At 24.9% G+C, this 25,812-nt stretch overlaps 3 protein-coding genes across 3 annotated transcripts; 1 reads left to right on the top strand and 2 right to left on the bottom strand.

The window, feature by feature from the left end:
- Positions 1–1,195: 1,195 nt before the first annotated feature.
- On the top strand, positions 1,196–4,563 carry LOC112595359 (sodium channel protein Nach-like). The gene is made up of 9 exons (XM_025340521.1): positions 1,196–1,326; positions 2,201–2,334; positions 2,728–2,812; positions 2,879–2,977; positions 3,091–3,274; positions 3,364–3,417; positions 3,995–4,106; positions 4,176–4,303; positions 4,375–4,563. Exons 1-9 carry the CDS (start codon positions 1,255–1,257, stop codon positions 4,551–4,553), a joined length of 1,047 nt encoding a protein of 348 aa, XP_025196306.1. The 5' UTR covers positions 1,196–1,254; the 3' UTR covers positions 4,554–4,563.
- Positions 4,564–4,576: 13 nt separating this feature from the next.
- On the bottom strand, positions 4,577–13,771 carry LOC112595351. Its single transcript, XM_025340511.1, has 9 exons — positions 13,653–13,771; positions 12,404–12,592; positions 7,325–7,492; positions 7,040–7,207; positions 6,743–6,987; positions 6,588–6,678; positions 6,344–6,460; positions 5,004–6,263; positions 4,577–4,901 (listed from the first exon to the last, which is right to left on the bottom strand). Exons 1-9 carry the CDS (start codon positions 13,705–13,707, stop codon positions 4,684–4,686), a joined length of 2,511 nt encoding a protein of 836 aa, XP_025196296.1. The 5' UTR covers positions 13,708–13,771; the 3' UTR covers positions 4,577–4,683.
- A 1,754-nt stretch (positions 13,772–15,525) lies between these two features.
- LOC112595796 lies at positions 15,526–25,182 on the bottom strand. Its single transcript, XM_025341140.1, has 12 exons — positions 25,097–25,182; positions 21,191–21,391; positions 18,592–18,759; positions 17,722–17,966; positions 17,568–17,658; positions 17,345–17,464; positions 17,026–17,268; positions 16,723–16,967; positions 16,570–16,660; positions 16,340–16,459; positions 15,815–16,261; positions 15,526–15,735 (listed from the first exon to the last, which is right to left on the bottom strand). Exons 1-12 carry the CDS (start codon positions 25,173–25,175, stop codon positions 15,569–15,571), a joined length of 2,217 nt encoding a protein of 738 aa, XP_025196925.1. The 5' UTR covers positions 25,176–25,182; the 3' UTR covers positions 15,526–15,568.
- Positions 25,183–25,812: the final 630 nt, after the last annotated feature.

Consider the following 25,812-nt stretch of genomic DNA (forward strand, 5'->3'; position numbering starts at 1 on the left):
ATTATAATGTGACTTGAGTCACAGATGTAAATTACAAATAGATCAGATACGTATTTTACGATTTGTTTTTAATGTTTTTACGTACTATACATAGATATTTAGTTGGTATATCATATACCAAAGTTGAAACGTGTACGTTAACTACAATATGCATTAAACAATTATATATTTATATGTATATGATGTATAATAGGTATGATATATAGATAACAGTCTAAAATCTAAACTCTAAATCAACCTTACTGCTGTTTAAAATTCGCAACGATTAAATTGCAGGGTTGAGTTGAAATAATACATACTTAAATTGTATATTACGTTACATTAATTTATGTTATATGGAATTATATATTTTCGTGCTGTCCCCTGATAAAAAGCATTGATAGGATACTAACCCAATTTGCACCATCATTATATGAGTAATGAACTTTAAAATGTATACTAACCGGTACGAAGGCAATAAATATGTATCATTTTAACGCCACTATGCGTAGAATATGGACATATTTTAGCAACAGCACGGTACATGGCTTCAATTACATTACCGATAAACGCCGTCATTGGACGGAGAGGTGAGTCAAAGGCTATATTATAAGTCACTTATATTGTGATGTAAACATTAAACATATATAGTAAATGTTAAGCAGTGAAGTGTGCTGTCGCGTTTGTCCAAATCTGTTTAAGCGATGCTCGTTTTAGTGGTTTCTTCTGATTCTACTGTATTTGTGTTTATATTAGTAAATAATTTTTCTATTAATTTCTCAAAAAACAAATCGCATATTTAATATAATAATATAGTTATTAATTAGAATTTATAAAATATTACTAGCTACTATAGAAATTAGAAACTTGTCACTAATTTTTAAACATTTTTCGATAATTTTTTGTTATCCACAAGAGTGTTTTGGGTTTTGACGTGTTTCATATCCTGTCTTGCTATGAGAGAATATCTCCTAGCCACTTGGCACGCTTACAACAATAACGCTGTCAGCTTTGTCGCTGACACTACGTATCTGGATTGGAACACGAGTTTCCTCTCGGTATCGATTTGCGAAGAAAGGTCACCAGACAAGTTCTACGACTTGGTTTCTAAGTGCGAATGCCATATTGAATTATTATATTATATTTACGTTTTATCATTAATAACAGATATTTTAAAAATTGTTTTTGATAATAATTACAGATTGTATGGCATTGATCTAGATTCAAATATTATTTATTATCTAGAGGACATAGCGTTCTACGAAGGTACATGTTATGCGTGCGTTACCCATTGTCAAAAAAGGAAAGTTAAACTGCACTACAAATTACGATGAAATCATACCTAAAGTAAATTTTAAAATATAAATTATGTGACTGTCGAAGCCAGATTACTACAGTACCTATAGCTAAGTCTTATATTTATCAATATGTTCAGTAGTCAACATCATAATATAATATGCAGTTTATAAGACTATCGTAGATTACGTTTTGGTGTGTTGTGGATATCCGAGCGTACAAACTACAACTATTGAAAAAAATATATAATATATATACAAAAAAAAAAAAAAAATACAACTTTTAAATTCAGCAAATCGTTTGCTGAAAATTCAAAATTTGATAAATGTAATAAATAGTTGGTATACATTGTGCAGACTGCATCCGAATTGCATGCTAAAAACAAATAAATATCTGAATTGTATGCCACCTCTTAAAAGGGTCTGTTCGAATTTCATGCTGTATACCAACAAGTTTATCGTTATTTATCATGCACTTATATGCATAACTTAGGCTTTATTTTTGATTTTTCAATTAAAAAAAAAAAAATCATGAATAGAAACGCTTTATGATAAAGCTGTTACAACTGATTAGTTTTTTTACTTGAGTAAACATTTAACCAAACTGTACTTATTGCACATTAATTTTTGTTGTTTATTAATTTATATGAAAAGTGTGATTGTAGATATGAGACTTCTGAGGTTGAGCAAATAGTTTAATACATTTTTAAATTTCGTGTAAGAAGTATAAATTTAGGGCGTTTTAAGAAAATCTATAATTTATAATTAAACACATAATAAAGAATAAATATTGTTCAATTGTAACGGATCACTTAGATAAAGTATTATGTTAAAAAATTGTTTTAATTACATAGTAATCAGGCTCAGACGGCGGTATTGCATTCGTTGCACGCGAGTAAAATTAAATTGTTTAACTCGTCTGATAGATTCGATTAAAATGTAAAGATCTGATTGGCAACTGCTATTGGAATAATGAACCGTTTGAATGCTGCGATCAATTCTTACCAGTAATAACTGAAAATGGTGTATGTTTTATTGTAAACTCCTTACACACAGTAAAGTGAGTAAAATAAAACGTTAAGTACATGTATGTATAACTATACCTACCTATTTATTATTAAAAAAAAAATATATTCAAAATACCTAGTCAGAGGAATACAAGGGTAAGATGGGAGTACTTTACCACCATATGGCTTTTTTTTAAAAGCTTTCAAATGGACTTAGATAATTTATATCATATTATATATTTGTTTTTAATTTTTTCAATCGTCATGGTCACATCTTGTTCTAATAGTAATACATCCTCTTCTATTAGTTCTAAGGAAGTAATAGGCGAATTAGCCAAAAATAAAAGGAATTTAATTTTATAAGCTAATTATTTAGTATTTTAATTTTGAAATAAAGTGTATTCATTACATAATAACATTTTTGTATATTGCGATTATGTTTAAAGAAAAGATGGAGAAAAGTTAAAAATGATATCAAACCGAAAATTAGGACCTGGAAAACTTGCTTTTACAGCTTACGAGTCTATAAAGGTATATTTATTATTCAAAAATTCTTATTCACATATTCTTTTATATAATCTACATTTATATGTATAGCTATTTATACACTCACCAGAAGATTTACCTTACGTAAACCATCCGCAAGAAGAAAAATTTAAAGTCAGTTGGGGTTTATCGTTTATGATGAAATTCCAGGTAAAGTACAATAGTCGTACAGTATCTTTATCGTAAATTGTATCTAAATTTTAATAAATATATTTATTGTATCATCACAATACGAGTATTGTGATAGATTTTGATTGTTATAGGTTAAAGATATCGAGAACGACCCGTTGTTGAAACAAGTGGATATTAAACAGAGGAATTGTCGTTTTCCTGACGAAAACAATTTAAAAGTTTACAACGTGTACAGTTATTCCGCGTGTATCGTGAACTGCAGAGCTGAAGCTCAACTCAAGATGTGTAATTGTACACCTCATTATTTGAAAATTCGTACATATCTAAATAAACAAACCAACTATACTTTATACTTATTTATAATATATTATATAATTTATATTTGTATTTGTTTGTGTTTATAGCGGGAACACCAGTTTGTGGGATCGAAGGCCTTGGTTGTATAACTGAACATTCAGGTTTACGTTTTGTTATGATAAATAATAATAAAAATATTATTTAATACTTACCATTATTATTCAGGGACGGACCATGTTGGCAGAATATTGGAATTTTCCCCTAGTTAGGCTGTTAATAATTAAAGGAATTTCTACTTTATGGCTGCAGAGAAAAATAAATTGAATAATTATAATGTTGAAAACATTATTTATATTGTTTAAAATGAAAATTATTAATAAGATGAAAAAAAAGTTATCATTATATATTATACATAATTATATATTTTTTTTGATTGATTATTTTATTCTGTTTTCATTAAGTACAAAACATGAGCTAGTTTGTTTATTAATTAATAATTAAAGGACATTCTATTACATAAAACTTCAAAATAAACATGCATCTATATTCCAAAAAAATCACTACATATACCCAGAACAAAATTAATTTGATAAAATATTTTTTCTCATTTTGATATTTTTTAAGTTTATTACTGTTATATTTTAAATTTAAATTTAAATTGAAGGCAATTTGAAGCTCATTTCCAATGAAACATATAATGTCATTACATTATTAAAATATGAAAACATTTTATTGTAGAAATATTCAGAGCATTAAAAACTCACGACTTCAATAAGTTGGGATTAGTATGCAATTGCATACCTAGTTGTACTGAACCAGAATATACAGTTTTAAGCAAAGAAATAGAACCGTAAGTTTAAACTTTAACTATAAAATTTTATAATATTCATATTGGAAAACATATATTGTATACTATTAGCTTAACTATTGAAGAACAAAATGATAACGATGATTTAAAATATGATTCAAAATTAATCATTGCATTAGATAGACTACCAAATGAGAGACTTAAAAGAAATGTAGTAAGATCTCGTATGGACCTCATCGGTAAGTTACATACAACATAATTAAACTATTAAAAATAATAATTTATGTAATAAATAATTTGTTCAATATAGTTTCAATTGGAGGAACTTTAGGTCTATTTCTTGGAGTGAGCCTGTTAAGTATTGTTGAAATAATTTACTTCTTCGTTGTTTGGACACATAAACCACAAAGTATAACAAATAACGTTAAAAGCAAAAAACAAGCACATCGGCCAATTCAAAATATTAATAATTTACCATTTTTACATTGAATTAATTTATATACATCTAAAAATTAATTTACGCATACATTTAATTTAGTCAAAATATTAAACACGAATAATATGAGATAAACCTTATCATGATGTATCAAAATAATTAAAAAATAAACTTAAACATAGATTATTCATTTCTTTTGTGACTATTCATCAATTCCATGTTACAAGAACTTTCAGTATCCGTTTCAATGAAGCGCTCATCCATTTCATCATTTAAAGGTCTTTTATTGAAACGCAACATTATAAAGGATAAAGTGAACTTGAAAGTGAGAAGTACGACACTTAAGACAGCGATGTATTTGACAATAGTAATTGTATCAAATGTAAAAGATTTCTCATTTTCTATTAACAAAATCAAAAGTTATATTATACATTAAAAATTAATTGTACAATAATACATAATGACTATTTATTACTTATTAATTTTTTTTCACATAAGCTCACCATTTTGTTTTGCATGTTCTGCCAACTGATTATCAAACTTTTGCATAGAATGATTATGAACCAAATTGTTCAATTCTGATTTCTCGTTAGCTTTTAAAACTATTATTGGCTCTTCATTTTGAATTGGTATACTAGTATTCCTCAAATCCAAATGGTTATAAGACTCGGTTGTTATGTTAAGGACATGTTTATTGTTTAAAGTACGGTTATATTCGAATTGTTTTAGATTGGGATTTGGACGAGAAATATCGAAGATGACCATATTTTTATCAGGAACAATGGAGTCATTTATATATGCAAAAGTATTCGGTTTGCTAGTCATTGAATTATTTAACATGGTTTTATTTTCATTAATCGTGGTATTTTGTTTGATCTGTTGAGTGTTAAGTAGTTTATTACTCGACTGTTCAACATTGTTTGGTATATTTGGTTTTACTGATAACTTAGTAGAATTATTCATTAATATCGAAGTGGATGTCGAATTGTCCATTTTATTATCCAAATATTTATTGGTTGTGTTAAATAAATTGATTTGTTTTATAGTAGAAACTATTGGAAATTTTAAAAATGGTTTAGCGGTTGAGTTAGAAGAATTAACAGAAATTGTAGTTATTAAAGGAGAATTTTCAACCACGGACTTAGTTATTATAGTATTAGGAATAGAAATCACTCTTATGGTAGGATTAAGTTTATCTGGTTTGGAAATAACTGAACTAGTAACATTAGGTAATAAGGTAGTTATAGATATAGTTTTGTTTTTTATTAATGGTTGTATTGTTGAACTAGAAATATTAGGGGTTAAAATTGTTGAAGATGTATTGATTATTTTTGAGGAATTGCTTTGATTATTCACCATTATACTTGGAAGATCTGTTGACACTTTAGGACTCAAACTTGTAGTTATTGTATTGGGGTGAATAGAATGAGATATAGTAGAATTAGAAACCATAGCACTTTTGGGACTTTCAGTTGATGTTGTAATGGATGGAATTAATATGGTTATAGGTATCGTTGTTAAATTCGTCATAGACACGGATGCAAGTGTAGATGTAACGTTCAAAGATTTAATATTACTTGCTGTGGTGACTTTATCAATTATTATTGTATCGTTATGCCAGTTTTTGGTAGTTGTTATTAAAGAACTAGAAGTCGTTATGTTTAAAATAGTTACATTTGATATTTTATTTTTTGTTGTAGTAGTCAGCGTGGTTGGTGTAACAGTAGTTAAATAAAATCTTGTGATATTGTCCATTGGTTTGACTGTAAATTAATGAATTTTGTATTAATTAATATAGTATAATAAGGACATAGATGAAACGCAATAGTCAAAAAGTACTCACTATACGGACATTTGATTTCAATGTCTGAGCAGCAGTTTTGGTTATTAAAACATTCCCAATCGCACGAACACCTACCACTCGTTATTTTTCCACAATTATCATGACAACTGTTTATCTCTATAAACAATTAATTATTTTACGTTATAATAATATTCTATATTCGTATGTGACCAAATCAAAATTTAAAATTTAAGTTATACTTGTAAAATGATAAATCATAGTATAAATATAGTATTATACTTACCTTCTTCATACGGAAGATTATTACAACTATCACCTTCTGTAATGATTATATTATCAATGGCTGCTTTACAACTCTTCCCTTCAATTGTGATCTACAAAATTACAAAAAGATTATTTTAAATATACGTTTTAATCATAAAAATTGAATTTACTCACTCTAGAAGTAGTATTTAATTGATACAACCCAATTATAGCTCTTCCTTCTCCTTCGTGAGTTTCCCAGTGAGGTATGCCACCAAAAGTAACTTTTAGAATAGGAAAACCGCTTGAACTTCCTGACATAACTTTATATGCAAATATTAAACACCTTTGTTTACTTTTAATTGAACTAATTGGCGGGGATAACAAACGGCCGAAAGTATTGGAACCATAATTTCCGGCATCCAATGATATATAATTACCTAATAAAAAGAAACTTAAATTTTATTTTTAATTAGTAATACTCTTACTAACTTTTAAAATATTCAGAAGATCCGGGAGGTACGTGGCGCCTGCTAATAAATAAAATGAATGACATTTTATCAGCCAACCAATCAACGTCGTTAATAATATCGTTTTTCCAACCACAAAATCTGTCATCTGACGATTCGAAGTCACAGGATAAATATATTTGATCATGCTCTGTTTAAAATATTTATTTAATAATAAGCTAATCAATGTTACACATAATTCATATATTATAATATGTGCATTAATATTTATGTATATTGTGAAACATGTATCTATATGTTTGCTCACCTTTACATCCTTTTAATTCTTCATTCCATTCCAAATCTTCATTGCAATAAACATAACTTGGGCCATCTATTTTATATCCAAAATCGCATATCACTTCCAATTTAGCACCTTGATTAAGAATATCCAATCTTCCGTGTGGTATTAGCTCTTGAATAGGACAACCTTCTCCTATTATATAGAAATAAAAATATAATAATAATATTGATAGACTACAAATGACAATTTAGTGTTTACAAAAACATTAAATATAAAAATAATTTTATGAATAAAAAAAGAAATTGGCAGGTACTTAATATTAAATATTTACTTCGACCATAATGCTTTTAAGTGACGAATACAATCAACTATACTTATTTCGCACTTTAAGAAAGTACTACTTTAATGATCTTGCAGATAGTTTACTTTATTTAATAAAGTTTATTATATTCAACGTAATATTAAAAAATACGCATTTTAATTTTCCTCATTATTTTCTTGATGAATTTGAAAGCAAAATAAAACAAATTAGAAGTAGACAATAACAAAATTTGGAATTTATGTTTGAAAATGGATTGTAAAATTACGTAAATAACTAATTACCTGCATGAAGAGTGAGATAAAAATAATATTATATTTTTTACATAAAAGAAAATCATAAATCTATTTTATATGACACGAAATATATTGATAAAATAATTTAGTTTGCTCTACTATATGTTGTGTTATTTAATAATAATATTCATATAATTATATGCTAAATAACCAGCAATAAATTATCTTATGTCCATTGTAATTGTGTAATTGTACCTAATTTCATACTTTGCCCGCAACGTAACCGAGCAATAAATTAATAATATTATACGTTTTTCATACTTCAGACTATGTATTATTATTATTGATACCGAATTCTACAATTTATTTAATAGATTATGAAAAGAATCATCTTATTATTTTATTTAAGAAACATTTTTAAGTTTTAAGTAACTGCGATACGTAAGTTACATTTTTATAATGTTTTATTTAATTTATAAATATTAATATGTATGTAAATATTTACTAATGTCAAATGTGTTTTTTATTATCGCATGTTCCCTCTCCTCTGTGATATATTATTAAAATATTTCTTTAAATGTCTACATTACAATAATATATTATATTGTTTTTTGAACTATATATGATCATTACCAATACCCACCTGCTCATTAAATTGTCAAAAAATATATAATAAAACATTCAAACTTTAATTTACAGTAATGAGATATTAAATTTAAAATATTATACTTATATTGAAACATTCTCTTGACTAGTACTATTTTTATAAACCTAAGACTTATTTAGTTAATGATGATTCGAATGAAAATAATGATAGACAATAATAGTTATAAGTAAAGACCGGATTTTGCATAAAATGCATGTTGTTATTTTCAACATCATATACATGCAGTCAATGAGTGTCCACAAATCATTACTTGATTGATTAAATATCAAAATTTTATACTGCATATTTTTGCATATTCTGACGTTAATGCATGATCTGCATATTTTTGCATATTTTAACAAAAACCGTACAAATATACAAATAAAAACATAGATCATAGGTACGTTTATATAATATTATAATATCAAATATTTTACGTCTCAAAGAATATCTCAAAGGCTCCGTATAGAATTCAATTATATAAAGAAATGTTGCCAATTACACATTTACCACCGCAGCCAATAATTACCCGTTGGGGTACTTGGCTAGAGTCGGCCTTTTTTTACGCAGATCATTTTGAAGAGTTCAAAAATGTGATTGAAAACTTAGAAGATAATACAAAATGCATTCAAAATTGTAAATCAATTTTTAATAAATTTAATGTAAAATATGATCTTGCTTACATTAAAGCAAATTTTTTATGTATCGTTGAAAGTATCAAAAAGCTTGAAACCTCTAATTTGTCCCTTGTAGACTCGTTAAAAATTTTAGAACAAGTGGAAAACTCTGTTAATGAACTTCCTACTAGTGCAAATAGTACAATAATTAAAACAAAATGTAAAAACGTTTTGAATAAAAATAAAGGATTAATGGTTTTAAAAGAAATTTCAAAAATACTTCAAGGTGACAGTGCTAATTTCGACGATTTATCTGTTCCAAATTATTCGCTGGATATAATAGCAAATTTTAAATATGCTCCAATCACCAGTGTTGATGTCGAACGTAGTTTTTCATCATACAAGTACATTCTTACAGATCGCCGTCATAATTTCACGGAAATAAACATGGAACATACTTTGATAACTTATTGTTTTTCAAATTAATAATTTACTACCTTCAATAAAATTGTTCGTACTTTTTTCCTATTTATATCAGTATATCACCAATGTATCTACTATTTAATTTTAATAAAATATTTTTTACAATATATCAATGTTTAAAAATTAAATTACAATTTAACAAAAAATTAAATTTTTGTACTATATTATACATGTAACTTTTTGTTTATGAAAAATGTAATAAAATTAATAAATAATTATCACTGCAAAATTAAAATCAAATATAAAATTGAAATTTTATTTTGCATGTTTTGCATTTTTTCCTTGCATATTTTGACTTTTTTTTAGTGCATGTTTGCATGCATATTTTACAATTTAAAATGCATATAAATCCGGTCTTTAGTTATAAGTAATATTATTTGTTAATATAAGTTAGGTATCTATTAACTTGATTGTTATACTATACATGCGCCATCAATCTTCGGTTAATATTAATATTATCATTATATTTTTATCTAAAATAACTTAACAAAAATAAAATATTTTTCAATCCTTTTAAAATACTCATTAGACAATCTATATTAATAAAAGGCAATGTTTGTGTATGTGTATATAAGCGATCTACAGCCAAGACGATTGCACTTATGGTTATAAAATTTGGTACATATATAATCCTATACCCAGGTCTCTGGAATTCAAGGCCAATTTTTTAAATTTTGTATTTTAAAGAGAAGCTTCTTACACAAAGCTTTGACGGTTCACGTAAAACGTGAAAAATATTATATTTTTGTTAGTTTAGAGTTGTCATTGATGATAAAAATTAAAACAGTAATTAAAATCTACATACATATCGACCATATCTATGTATGTTATAATGTAGTAAGATAACCCACAGATGGCTAGGAATGTCTTATATTAAAAATAAAAAATAAATAAATAATATAGTAAGCGGTTTTTAGTTTGTCGCCGCTAATTTTTCTGAATTTTGCGCAATGATTCTTGACATTTTCTTGAAGGTTTTCTTACCAATTTTATCCTTCGACATCCCCTCCATCACTCTCCTTACACAAGGCTTTAAGTTTTAGGTGATAGAAAGAATAATAATAATGTTTATCAATTTATTTTATTATCACAATAAAATAAATTATTTTTTGTACTTTGTCAGCATATGTCAAATTTCGTTAGGCTGTAAAGTTACTGATAAAAAAAACAAAATGAGACAATGTATTTATTTTGTTATTGTTACTACTGGACTTTGAATTAAATAATATCTCGTAAATTAAACTTAAAAGTTGAAGCTCTGATAATATTTGTATGTACAATATATCTAACCTCTGAATCTACAGAATAGAACTAGAGAATAAATAAAATATGTTGGAATCAAGGCATTCGAATACATTGGATAGATCTATAAGTAGCGTTTTTTCCCATAGTCAATTATACTTATTTATACGGAGATTTATCTCAAACTAGGAACTTTAAACATCAAATAACTTTGATTTCTGCTGGTGATTAAACTAAAAATATTATTTATTCGGAAGTTTTATAAGCTAATTTATTTATGAACCATCATTTAATTTTAAAATATGATCGTTAAACAAATAAAAAAAAAAAACTTTAATTATTGTTATGATTTATTAATGTTTTTATTTATTCTATATATTTTTAGGCAAAGCCACGTACATATGCTATACATAATTTTAGACCTATATTTTATACTTGGTTAAAATCACCCAAAAACTGTCCTAAAAATATTGTAGTTTATTAATTTATATTTAATGTAGTTTGAGACAATAAATCCACTATCATTATTTGATTTTTCATGGGAAATATATAGCTATAAAAAGTACTGCTAAAAATTAAGCAAGAACAAAAAAAGTACTAGACAAGTTATAAATCATTTAGAATATAACACTGTAACCCGACTGATGTATTGTAACATCAGTATTCAGTATATTATATTATATACTGTACGGTCGTTCAATTTATAGATAAGAAACGGAAATAATTGTGTTCCGGGTAGTATACATCATAACTCCATGACTTAATAACTGAACACTTCTGTAAATCATTCTATGAGCATATTTTATGCTCTTCGATTATTAATTTTACACGATTTTTTAAGAACCACCCGTTATGAATATTAAAGAAAATTGAATATTTTATAAATAATAAAATACATTATATGAATGCATTACCTACATCCATAAAGTTATTCCAAATCGGCATACTACTACTACAATTTAGTAACACATACAACCATGGTGATAAGATCCCTCCATCATCGGGTCATTTTATTTTTTCGTGTTTTAATTACCGCATGAAGACCAGGGTCTAGACTATATTTGAGTGATACACATTAACACATTACATTTTATTTTGTAAACTATAATAATAATATTTAGCAAAAATTTATATTGTGGACTTTTAGAAAATTTCTGGTTGAGCTATTAAAGAATTTTTCTGTTTAATTACTAAATTATATCAGTAATGCAATAAAAACTATTTTTTTAATTGTCAAATGGCATTTATGTTGTAGAATAATACAATTATTATCATCCATATGAAAAACTCAAAATGGTTATAATCCACTATTTTTAATTTTTTCGACAACTTGATTAATATAGAATAATAATTAAACATATTATTATAATATTATTTAAGAGGTCACAAATGAATTAAATACAACAATTAAGTATATTTTTTATCTGTACTGTCGATATTCATAATCTGTTAGTTTTGAACATTTTTGCCCTGCCGATTTTTATATCCTAAATTGTTTAACTTGGCTACCATATACTACTATATATGTACTACTTGTGAATCGATTAAATCAAACTTTACTGGCGCAAATTGGATTCTCGGTGTCCCATTGTCCTCGAACACAAGTCGCTATCTCGTTACCACGAACCAGCTTGAACGGCGACAGACAACTAATCCTTGCTACTCGTCCGGAAGATCGCAATTTCACTCGACCGTTGTCCAGCTGTATGGTCGGACATCGAATTCTCGATGTAGAATCACATTCTAATACTGGAATTAAAAACATAATTTTATTTTTATTCGTCAAGTTCAAAATGTAATTATTGCAATAATCTAATTTCCGTAGGCTATAATAATAACAAAAATATAATTTTTTTTATTACTATTATTATTAAATAATCTCAAAAACCATTAATCTATAATAATAATAATATTAAAAAAAAAAACAGTACTTAAGTAGAAATAACAATTATACAAACAAAACTAAAATAAAGACTGAAGCCACGATTCTGATATGTCTTTTAAAATTGTATCAAATAGAAATTTATCATTTTTTTTTAACTGGCACAAAATTGTAAGATTCTAAAAATCCCTAGTGTTTTTTTGTTAGCTCTTTTGGCAGAATCTCGCATTTTCTATTTTTATCTTTATTTCGTGTATAACGTAGATTTCAAAATCAGCATTTACGAAATTGTATTTATTGATTTACTTAATAGTTGATTTTATTAAAATTCTTATTATTGCAAATTGACATAAGTTTCCCAACTGTCAGGAGTTTTTAAGTTATTAGATTAGTTTTTAAGTATAATTCACTATACATCAAGTATATGGGTAGCAGTACTAATTGTAGGTCTTTAGTAATAAAAAAAACTCAATGTTCATTTAATATTAGGACAATCAAAAAAATATTGTATTGCTTTTAACAGTTTTTAGTGTTCTTATCTCTATGATGTCAAATAATTAAAACTAAAATTACTTTAATATAAACTAACACAAATACTGTATCAGATTTATTAATTAAAATCTATTTTTTAACAATTAAATACCAACTATACTCTTAAATTTAAAACTCATGGCATTACTCAAAACCGATCAAACCCAATATACGTATAATACCAAATATTTTACCCAATATAATACTTGTCTTATATCTTATGTATTAGTTTAATATTCAAGTTGTTGTGTTTTTAGTGATTGTATACTATATAGTAATGGTAAAATATAAATATAAATATAAATAGTTATAATGCTATAAACATTTAGCACACAACACATAGTTTATTATGAAAACCTATTTTTAAATTAAACCTATTAAAAATTATGTACTAACCTTTGCTCATATACAAGTAAGCGAAAAAGACAAATACAGCACTGAATCCGACCATTGTGAATAGGAATGTGAACTATTCACTCTATAACTAAATTCAAAACTGTCGTGTATGCGAGCTACGTACACCACGACATCCTCTTTATCACTTACCGGAACATCATCAGCGATAAACAAAAATAACATTAAAGGTCAACTATAGATTATATATTATATTAATAAATAATTTACATAACATAAAAACACATTTCTTGATTGATCAATGAAAAAATCTCAAATTTCTCTTTTTTGACTTGACGTGATAATTTTATTAATGGTTTACCATATCATCAATGTATTCTATATCTGTAAAATTTACAAAATTATGATAAAAATTGATCATTTATGACGTTTTTTCCATCAATTTTAACAGTTGTAAAGAGACTCAATGATCTATGTCTTAATAATTATGTCAAACAACTTAACAAGCAAAAATTCAATATTTATGTCATACATTTATTGGTATTTGTACAATATACATGCTAGGTATATCTATGTCTTGTATGTAAACTTACGGTCGTCCGATAAATTTACCCATGCAATCTAAGCACACGTGAACAAAAATAATTACAAACTTCAACTGCGTAATATTTAAAAACAGTCAAAAAACTATAAGGTTTTGTTTGGTAAAATATTTAAAAAAAAAATCAATTTTTAAGATGATTGTTAAAATATTATTTAATATCACTCATGTACTTCGTAGAGTGCACACAAAATAAAGTTTATATCTACAAAGAAAAATTATATTCTTACGTGGATATATTCCTTCGCCGTAAATTACAGGGGCTAGAGACGGTGTAATAATAAACTAGTCAAGTACTAAAATAATTTTTAAGTTAAACTTGTATACTCGATAACTGTATAATATATTTGAAAGCCTACTGTAAATTAAAAATAATGTAATATAATACGAGTTTTTTTTAAAGATAATATAAACTAGTTTTGATCTAGAACCTATATTTATATACTAATCTAAAAACATGAAAAAAAAAATTGGATAAAGCAGTCATCCATTGATGATACTGGAGTCTACTTACATAAGTTTAAAAATAGCTTAACTATTCTTAAGCTTATTAAATACCTACTATGACATAATTACTACTGCAGACATTTTTTCAAAAATTTCAAATATTGTAAAATAGAATAAATTTTGGATCAAAGAAATCTTTTAAGAAAATACATGATAGTAAATACTCTTATAAAACCATTTGGCTTCTTCGTTTATTAATTTTTGTATAATTTAATTTTTAAGTTAAATAATTGTCAGTTAGTGGCCTATTTTACTGGCTTTATCTATAAAGGTGTTTTTTCGCATTTCCTTGTAACGCAATCACGTATGAACTATTAAAATATATAAGCAGATTAACATATTTTCATTTCTAGGCTAAATAAGTTAAACAAAATACAATCATAACATTATCTAAATAACTATTACGCACCTTTGGAGATATTGCGGGTTTGATGGTTTCAAAAAATAACTGCAGTTTTTCTAGCATAAATATTTTAGAGGAAAAAAGCAGTTCATATTTTCAGTATTTGTTTCTATAGGAACATAATATGTTTTTAATTTTTTTCTTTTAATCAATAATAACAAAACATGCTTAACAAGTATAATTAAATACGACCTTTATTTAAATTAAAATAACAGTAAGTGAAAACTGAAAGTTATATTATTCTTGATGCCTATATAATTAATACAGTATAAAGAGTATAAAAATAAAAATTGCAGTAATTAGATTATTTAAAAATGTTGACAAATAGTTCAATAAATATATTAAAATGAATCAAAATAATTAATACATTAAAAAAAAAAGTAACCAATGAAATATAAAATGAATTCTTGTAAATTAGATTTCTATCTAATATACCTAATAAGAACTCTAGTTTTTTTTCTCAATGAAAGCTTGATCGATCACATTGATTGGTTTCTTGACAAGAAACTTTAAAAAATAATAAGAGCGCTTTAAAATGAATAGCATAGCACCGACAGTAACAAGGTATCCAATAACATAAATGGTATTATATACATACAACAATATAGCATTTTCTGTACAAAAAAAAATTAAAAAATATAAATATCAAAATATGTAAAAATAATATATACTGATTTTTTTTTTTAAACTCACCGTTTTCTTTCAAGTTCACTAAAGGATTAATAAACTCAGTTGTTACAGCCGGTAGATTACTACAATTATTATTGTTGAATGAAAATGCGTTTGTATTTAAATTTTGATTATGTTTTAAAGGTATTAGAGAGTTTTCAAAATTTGGTTGAAGTGTGTCAGTCAAGTTTTTATTGGAAAAGGTAAATATGTTTAAATAATTGACAATCTTTGGTGAACGGCGATTTCTTAAACCATTTAATGTTGAATTAATATAATGAGTTGTGTTCAATAACTTGTCAGTACTCATTAAAGTAGACATGTTAATTATTGTTGTTGTATCGTTGAATCCATTTTTGGGAATAATTGTTACATTTAAGATTTTATTTTTTTCTGAAGTCATCATTGAGACCCGTGTAGCAGGAGTTGTAGTAGCTAAATATAATCTAGAAATATCGTCCATAGGTTTGACTGTAAATTAATAAATTTTTATAATTTTATGTTAATAAATTATAAATAATATTGTATGAAAACACGAATAATACGTACTATACGGACATTTGATTTGTATGTCTGGACAGCAGTTATTATTATTATGACATTTCCAATCACAAGAACAACCAACATAGTCTGATATTTTTCCACAGTTGTCACGACAACTCTCGATCTCTGCAAACGGTTAAATTTATCACATAAGGATAATATTATATAATTGTATGTGATCAATTCAAAATTTAAGTTAAAATAATACATCATAAATACCATATTATAATATTTACCTCCTACGTAAGGTTTTTTATTACATTTATTACCCTCTGTAATAACTATATTATCAATGGCTGCTTTACATCTTTTTCCTTCAATTACAATCTACAAAATAACAAAACAATTTTAAATACATTTTTTTAAGAACAAAAACTGAATCTATTCACTCTAGAAGTAGTATTAAATTGATATAGCCCAATTATAGCTCTTCCTTGTCCTTCGTGAGTTTCCCAATGAGGTATGCCACCAAAAGAGATTTTTAAAATTGGAGAACCAGTTGAATTTCCCGACGTTACTCTATAAGAAAATATCAAACATTTTTGATCATTTCCAACTGGTAGAACTGGTGGAGATATCAATCGTCCGGTGTTAGTGAATTCATCATTTCCAGCATCCAAAGATATATAGTTATCTACAAAGAAAAAATTAATTTTAATTTTATCTCAAATAAATTATATATTCTTATTTACTTGTAAAATATTTAAGAGATCCAGGAATTACGTGACGACTGTTAAAAACGAATGATATTTTGTCAGCCAGCCAATCAGTGTTATTAAAAATATCGTTTTTCCAACCACAAAATGTCTCATCTGACGATTCGAAATCACAGGATAAATTTAAAACGTCATTTTTTGGTGTAGTCGTCACTGTTTTCGACGTGTCAGTGGTTTTAGTATATATATATAATTTAAAAATATCGTCCATTGATTTGACTGTCAATTAATTAATTGTATTTATATAAATTATAAATATATTATAATAAGAACACCAATTAAATTAAATACTCACTATATGGACATCTGCTTTGTATATCTGAACAGCAATTATTATTTTTATAACATGACCAATCACAAGAACAACCAGCACCGTTTGATATTATTCCACAGTTGTCATGACAACTATCAATCTCTGTAAACAGACAAATATATCACGTTATGATATTTTTATGCGTAGTGAATTCAAATTTAAATTTTATACAAAATAAACATAGATTATATTTATGTTTATTTACCTTCATTGTACGGTCGTTGTGTACATCTATCATCTTCTGTAACTATCAAATTATCAATAGCTGCTCTACAATTACTTCCTTCAATTACGATCTACAAAATAAGAGAAATTTAATAAAACATACGTTTTTAAAAACAAAATTTAAATATGCTCACGTTATTACGAGCGCTAAACCGATATAACCCAATTGTAACTCGTCCTTCTCCTTCGTGAGTTTCCCAATGAGGTATTCCACCAAAAATTACTTTCAGGGTCGGGCGATTTTGTGAATCACCTGACGTAACTTTGTACGAAAATTGTAAACAGCTTTGTTTATTTGCAACTGGAACAAGTGGTGGAGATAACAATCGCCCGACAGAAGTGGATCCATAATTTCCCGCATTCAAGGATAAATAATGATCTGATTTAAAAAAAAAAGCTCTTATGAAGTATTGCAGTTAAAATAATAAACCACAACGTGCTAAATTTCTAAATTTAATTTTGCAAACAATGTGACTATACGTCGTTTTTAATTATTATTGAAACCATTTTAATTTAAGGATTAAGATTATTTTAAGGAAGGTTTTTAGTTTTATATTCAGTGTTTATTAACATATTCAATTTGAGATTATTACTAATCAATTATATATATATATATTTTAAATCAAAATTCAACTACTGTAGCAATAAAATAAACATTAAAAATGATACAAAATATTTTAATATGTTATAAATTATGAAACATTTTCATTTAATAATTTGTACAAATATTTGCAATATTTTTTTATGTTCTTAAATATGTATAAATTACATGTTATCCTACATAAAAATAAATTTAAATCGATTTTTAATTTTAAAATTTAATATTCGTGAATACTTTGAAATCGAAAAAAAATGTTATTTATAGATTTTAAATAGGGTATATTGTAATAGGTACGTTATAAATATTAGTCTCATATTTCTGACTCGTAAAGAGCAAAATACCACAATGCATATAAGATCCAAAAACATTTAATCTTTTAAAATTCAACAGTATTATTACTTACTAGTAAAATATTGAGAAGAACCATTTGTTACATGACGTCCATTACTATTAGATTGAACGGACATTTCATCAATTAACCAATCGACTTCGTTAGACATATAATTTGTCCATCTACAAAACCTATCTACTGGTGATTCAAAATCACAAGATACATTTATTGGATCAATTTCTATAAAAAAATATTTATATATTAAGACCGACCACACATGAAATATTATGCGTTATTGGTACTTATTATTAATTTTTAAAATGGCTTACAAATTAAAAAATCAAAAATATATTTTAGAAGATACAATATTTAAAATTTAAATTGTTTCAACTATAAATTTCAATATTAAAATTAATTACAAAAAATAAAAGCGCCCATCATCCATAAAGGTAATTCATAGTAAATAACTTAAAAATTTAATACGAAGTTCCTCAGAAATAACTATTGCTAAAACTCAAAAATCTTTGAACCATATTCGAAGATCAAATTTTGATTGAAATTAAATATTTAAATATAGAATAACAATTTAAAATATTTTATTGTAATTTGAAAATATTATTCGTTTGAAACTTATAAATAATAATAATTTATATTACAATAAATTCTATGCTTTCATCAAAAATTAATTCAACTTACTGTATTATTAGAATAATAAAATAAATTGCATATAAAAATATAAATACGTAATAAAATATACTAAGTTATATGGCCTAACAGATGATCACCATTCAAAACGATTTTTCACATTCGATAATTTATCATTGAACTCAAATTTTACACTGTGTATTAGAGTGATATATTTCTTAATGACAATGTTTGGTCGACACTTATTTTACAGAACAGCGGTTACCTTCTTATCAACTTTTTATATTTATATTTGTGATGATAAAAATGTGTTTTTCTAGTTAAAAAGCTTGAAAATTAATACAAGGTTCATCATAGAAAAAATGTTCTTATACTGACTAAAATATATTGAAAGTACATATTATAGGGTACACTTTCAAAATATTTAGATACATATCACTAAGATGTTTAAACTGTGAACCTATCTATTTTACGACACGTTAGCATCGACTTATAAGTTAATGATATAATATAATTTAATATTATAATAATATAATATACCTACAACTATGAAATTTTTCTGGTAAAAATTAGTTCAAAGTTTAACTGAATGTATAATACTAATAGAAAAATAACGATTAACTAATAGTGATATAAATTCAATGTTATAAAATATTCTTTGAAATAGAAGCTGACACATAATCTTTATTTAGAATCATTTTTCATAAACAATGCTTTACCATTGAATTCAAAATTAACATAATATCTATTACAATGACAATCTCACTCTATTATATAACAGAGTGAATTCATTTTATTATTGTTTTAAAATGTACATGACTATAAATAATTATAATATACAAAACCAGCTCTTACCATCCAACGTTCAATTAATAATATCATCAATACCTATATTCAATAGATAGCTTTACAACTTTTGCAGAGTATATGACCAAAGTATATATTTATTTAATTACAAAAGTTAAATAATCCGTACAAATAGTACGAAAATATAAAACAAATATCTAATTCTTCATCATTATAAGCACAAATATTTATGATTAATAATTATACATCATTTCTATATTGATCTTAATTATTATAAAGTATTATCACTGAATACATAGTAAACTTTATTATATAAGCAATTTTTAAACTAAACGATAAATATATAAACATATTAACGATCTAGATAAACATTCATAATCATCGTTTGTCATTTTTTACTTAGATTAAAAATATTTAATTTATTTTAGTATTCAAATTTCAAATAATCAAGATATCAAAAATATATTGCATCATTTGCATCTATTAAAAATAATGATTAATGACAGTTAAGTATTGTGTTCGTTGATATATTCTATGCCATGCATGTATATTCAATACAAACATAATATCATCTCCATTGTAGAACTTATTTTTCTACGCAACCTATTTGATATGTCGTTCAAATCGAAATATATTTAATTCGATGCAATTTTTAAAGGGTTAACTGAAACGTAATCTAATTTAAAATAGTATGTATAATGTACAAATTATTATAGACACTAGTACCGTAGCCAGATTTTTATTTTTTTTTTTGGAAGGGGGCAAAAGAAATCTTAATTTTTTCTAATATTTATTATTCTTGAATACCTACGTATCATCATAAATTTCTTTATGATTCTATTACCTAATGAAAAATTTAATTGTAAAGCAATAACAATTTGTAATTTACACTTTCCTATAGTCGGAACAGCTTTAAGTATTTTTAACTAGACACATAATCATAAATTATGAAACTTTGGAGTAAACCAGCAGTTTAAGGAATGTTAAAGTAAAATAAATCATTCCTTAAATATTAAATAAGTTGTCACAAAAATTCAAAATACACACAGCTCTATATGACTGCATAATATTACCTTATAATTGGTTTATACGAAAATTGAAAGTCAATTGAATAAAACCATTTTGATATTTTACGAGTATAATATAAGCAACATAAGGCTGTACACGATTTATAGTTGTATAATGCGTTAATAATAAATAATAAATATACAGAACTTACTAGCACATATCGGAAAATCGTCATCCCACTTTCCTTCGATACAGGTAATTGTTTCGTTGCCAAATAACAGAACGTACGGCTGATGACAAGTTATTTTAGCTATGGTTACACCATCTAATATTATAAATTTCGCATAACCATTTAAAACTGATAATTTATGACCACATTGATGCTTAGATGGTGCAGATTCACATTCAAATACTAAAAAAAAAACACAAAAAGAAACATACAATGTAACGTGATAGTCCAGTTTTCAGAAAAACGATACTCTCTGAATTTAAATTTACTAAAACATTAGGAACTCAACAAACTTAAACATTTATTAAATTCAGTAAAAATAATAATAATTTAAATAATTTAAAAAAAATTAAAGTATTACACTCAAAGCTACAATAAGGAAGATAGAATAAAAATTTGATACCTATCTTACATAGATGGCTATATGTAAACTGCGGCAAAATTTACCTTTTTCAAAAAGTCTATATGTAAACTGCAGCAAAAAAAAAAAAATTAAGATTATATAATCTGCCACAAAACCAATAAGATACATCATACAAACTACGGCAATTTAATTAGATACCTATTGTATTATTATTTATTTATTTTTTTTTTTTTTTTTTTTTGATTATATGATTTTTTAAATAATTTTTAATATAATAATAATATTTTTTAATTTTAAAATTGGTTTTTTGATTATACAATCATTACGATCTAATTTTTAATAATAATATATTTTTCAATTTTAAAAATTGGTTTTTCTTTATTTTTACACTTAATACTCTAAGAGATACTAATAGCTGTCATAACACGTAATACGTATTATACCTAATTAAACAATAAACGTGTATAAGTATATAAAATAAATTTCCGCAGTTTGTATGATGTATCTTATCGCTTTTGTCGCAGATTGTATAATCTTAATTATTTTTTTGCCGCAGTTTATATATCGACTTTTAGAAAAAGGTAAATTTTGCCGCAGTTTACCATCTCCCACATAGATATAAGTACAGGGGCAGACTGACGTAAAAAATCGGCCCGGGCAATCATAGATAAAGGCCCAGCTGCTCAGGTATTACACCAATAACATTACATCAGCATACATTTTTTAATAGTAATAGCTTAAACAGATAGAATTAGTGACGCTCCTCTCTTCCAATTATTCAATCATCATCAATTTAAAAAATTGTTTTGTGTCCTTAACTGTCAATTAAAATGTACAATTATTATCGTAAGGCCGAAAATTCTAACATCCCAGGGGGCGATCACCCACCCACCCGTCGGCCCAGTCCACCCCTGCATAAGTATAATAGATTCATAATATAATGTATATGTCTATAGTCTCAGATGAGTTACACACATAATATGAAAATAAAGAATATACTATCAAGGCCTCCACAAGGGGGAGGCCGGTTAGACCTGGAGTACAGGGACCCAGCTATTTTAAAGGTATATTGAAATAAATTTGTAATTTTTAAATATTGATAGGTATACTTTTGTATTAAACATTTTAAAAACTAAATTATTCAACATTAATGAAATATTTATTCATTTTATAAATTATAAAAATTATACAAAGATATGAAGTAATTAAAAAATGCAAATAATACAAGACGAATAAAAACAAAAAATATTTTTCGATGAAACTTCAAAAACTCAATTATCGTCCTCTTTGAAAGTAGGTATTAGAACCGAAGTCATATTTTTTAGAAATGATGTGATTAACGTAATTTACTTATTATAATTTCATCAAATTTATATTAATAATTTCAAGGGCACAAAAATGATTGTAATATTCTTGAGCTATTATTAAACTTTTTATCACTGGCCACTGGTCCGTAAAAAATTGGAATTAAAAACAGAATTACTTTACAAAAATACAAATCAGATTCATCTAAAAACTATATTATATTCTTCAACAATTCAAAAAATTATTGTAACGCCCATCACTCAAACTATTAAAAAAAAAAATGTGCAAACAATTTTCGTAAATGGTTTTTATTAGTCTCCGAATATTTTGTACTATTTCAGTGATTGTATCAGAAGCAGAAAGTCTTTCAGTAAATTGGAAAAGTTAGTAAAAATTAACAAGTCAAGAACAATTAAATTAAATTACTATTTTATACAAAAATAATGCATTGGGTTCAACAATAATTTTCGATTATGTCATTTCTGAGTTAATTGTGCTTAAACTTCAAAAAATAAAATTTTAACTTAAAAAAAAATAAAATTTCTCAATATATTCAAATTAAAATATACTTTTTTTTCATTTAAATAATATCATGATGAAAAATAAATTAATAAAAATAACATTTATTGAAAATTCATACTATTCTTCACTTTAAATAATTTATGATGAATTTTATTCACAATTGTTTTGTGTAAGACTCAAAAAAATATTTAACTCAAGAACCCTACATTTTTTTTGTAAAGGCCTGCTATATAGTACCTATATAAGAACCTTTCTAAGTATTTTACTCATTATAAATTAAGATCACTAAAACGCGAATTTTTAAATAATATATTTTTTCGTCAACATTTATATTAAAAATTCTAAATGTTTAGTAAAAAATTTTTATTTAACGTTAATTATTAAAACTTTAATTTAGTAAAAAGAAAAAAAATGTTGAATTGAAAAACAAACGACCGAACGAAGATGCAAGTATATAGTCAATACAGAGAAATAATTAAACTAAATTGTATAAACGATATGGTGATATCATAAAATCAATACTAATTTTATTTATTACGTTTTTTATTAAGATTTTCAATAAGTCGAACATTCCCTACGAAATTATTATTATTATCAATATGTTCATTGTTCATGAATAATTAAGTATAAAAATATGAAATATTCATTGCAATATTATTTAATTATTGATAAAATATTTTACTTAAAAATATGCTAAATATGCAAAAATAAATACATTTTATTCTATTAAGGGTATTAAAACGTGCTCGTTATTAATCAAATTAAGAAATCTGCATTGAATAAAATTATATATTTACTTAAAAATCCTCGTCCTAGTTATTACTTAATTTAAATTATCCTAGCATAATAATCATGAAAAATAACATTATCCGTCTTGTCAAAATCTATTTTTAAAATTAGGTATTTAATTTACTAATTATTTACCATTATTATTGATTCTCTTAAAATTTAAAATATCAAAAAAAAAGCTTTTGACTCAATACAAATAATAATCTTATAATTTATTATTGTTGTCTAATAAGACATAGGTTTGGGACAATATCTTAATTATAGAAATTATTATTTATTTCCCGCAGTTAGTGAAATACAGAGAGAAGTTTTAAAAATATGACAACCATGTAAGACGAAGAAAAATATATTTTACTGATGTATCGTTTTAAATTAAAAATAAATTCAAATAATAAAATTCGAGTAGGTATAATTATATCAATCAAAAAAATTATATTATTCAATCTTTTAAGTTTTAATTCTTTTAAAAAATATTTTTACTGTAATGTAATTATTTAAATTATTGTGGTAAAAATAAATTAATAAAATAAATTTCATAACATTTTCTGGAAAATATTATAAAAATAATTACAATTTAGAATAAAACATAATGTTTAAAAATATAAAAGTCAAGGATTAATATCATTATTTTGAATAACAACATCAAAACACTATAAAATATTGTTACTTTTTATTTTTTATTGCTCTTACGTGGAAATTATTAACTAATAAGTAAATAAAAAAAATATAAGAAACTTAAATACTTTTTCATGATATTTGATAATTTATTTGATGTTTTGTTTTTTAGTATCGATTTAAAGTTATAATTTTTAATCAAATTGAAGACAGAATGTATTTAGTCATAATAATAATTAATAATTTGAAAACTTAAATTACTCTATAATAATTTATACAATGTATTTACTAACCTATAAGTATGTTCAAATACAAGTATACAGTAAAAATAAGCATGAAATTAAATCTTAACATAGTGAACACACTAAACATATTTATAAACGACTACTACGACAGTTGAAATTAGAATGTCAAAAATACGTTCAAACCTTCTCATGAACGTATAGAATATGTTTACATCCATATTTGAAATCAAGAAATCTTTATCAACTTTATTGCGCACGCACACTGGAAAATCAGTGGTAGACAAAAATAACATTAAAAGTCAATTATTTAAGTCAATATTTTATATAATATTAATAAATAATAATAAAAACGAACAAAAAGTAAAAGCCTATATGAAATTATAAATATTTCTCTATTAAACACATAAATTAATACCTATCATACTTCATATTTTTAAAACATTTTTTTTCTGTAATATTTAAAACTATCTTCTGAGCAATCTGAGCTAATCAAACTTGACTTTTGAATATCATTTGACTTCTGAAACACACAAAATAATAAATTTAAGTTATACATATTTTAGTATTTATCATTTTTATCATAGAATATATGGAATACATTTATTGTAAAATTTAAAAAATGAAATATTCAACAAAAAATTATTGATATTTTTTATTACAAAAATATTTTTCAATAACATTTCAATTTATTTAAATTATAAATTTTATGATAAATGATAATCATAAAATTTAAATATATTTATATAAATTTACAAATTGTTCCA

This window comes from Melanaphis sacchari, unplaced genomic scaffold (genome assembly GCF_002803265.2).
Source record: "Melanaphis sacchari strain LSU unplaced genomic scaffold, SCAv2.0 Contig0_pilon_pilon, whole genome shotgun sequence".
Lineage (NCBI taxonomy): Eukaryota > Metazoa > Arthropoda > Insecta > Hemiptera > Aphididae > Melanaphis > Melanaphis sacchari.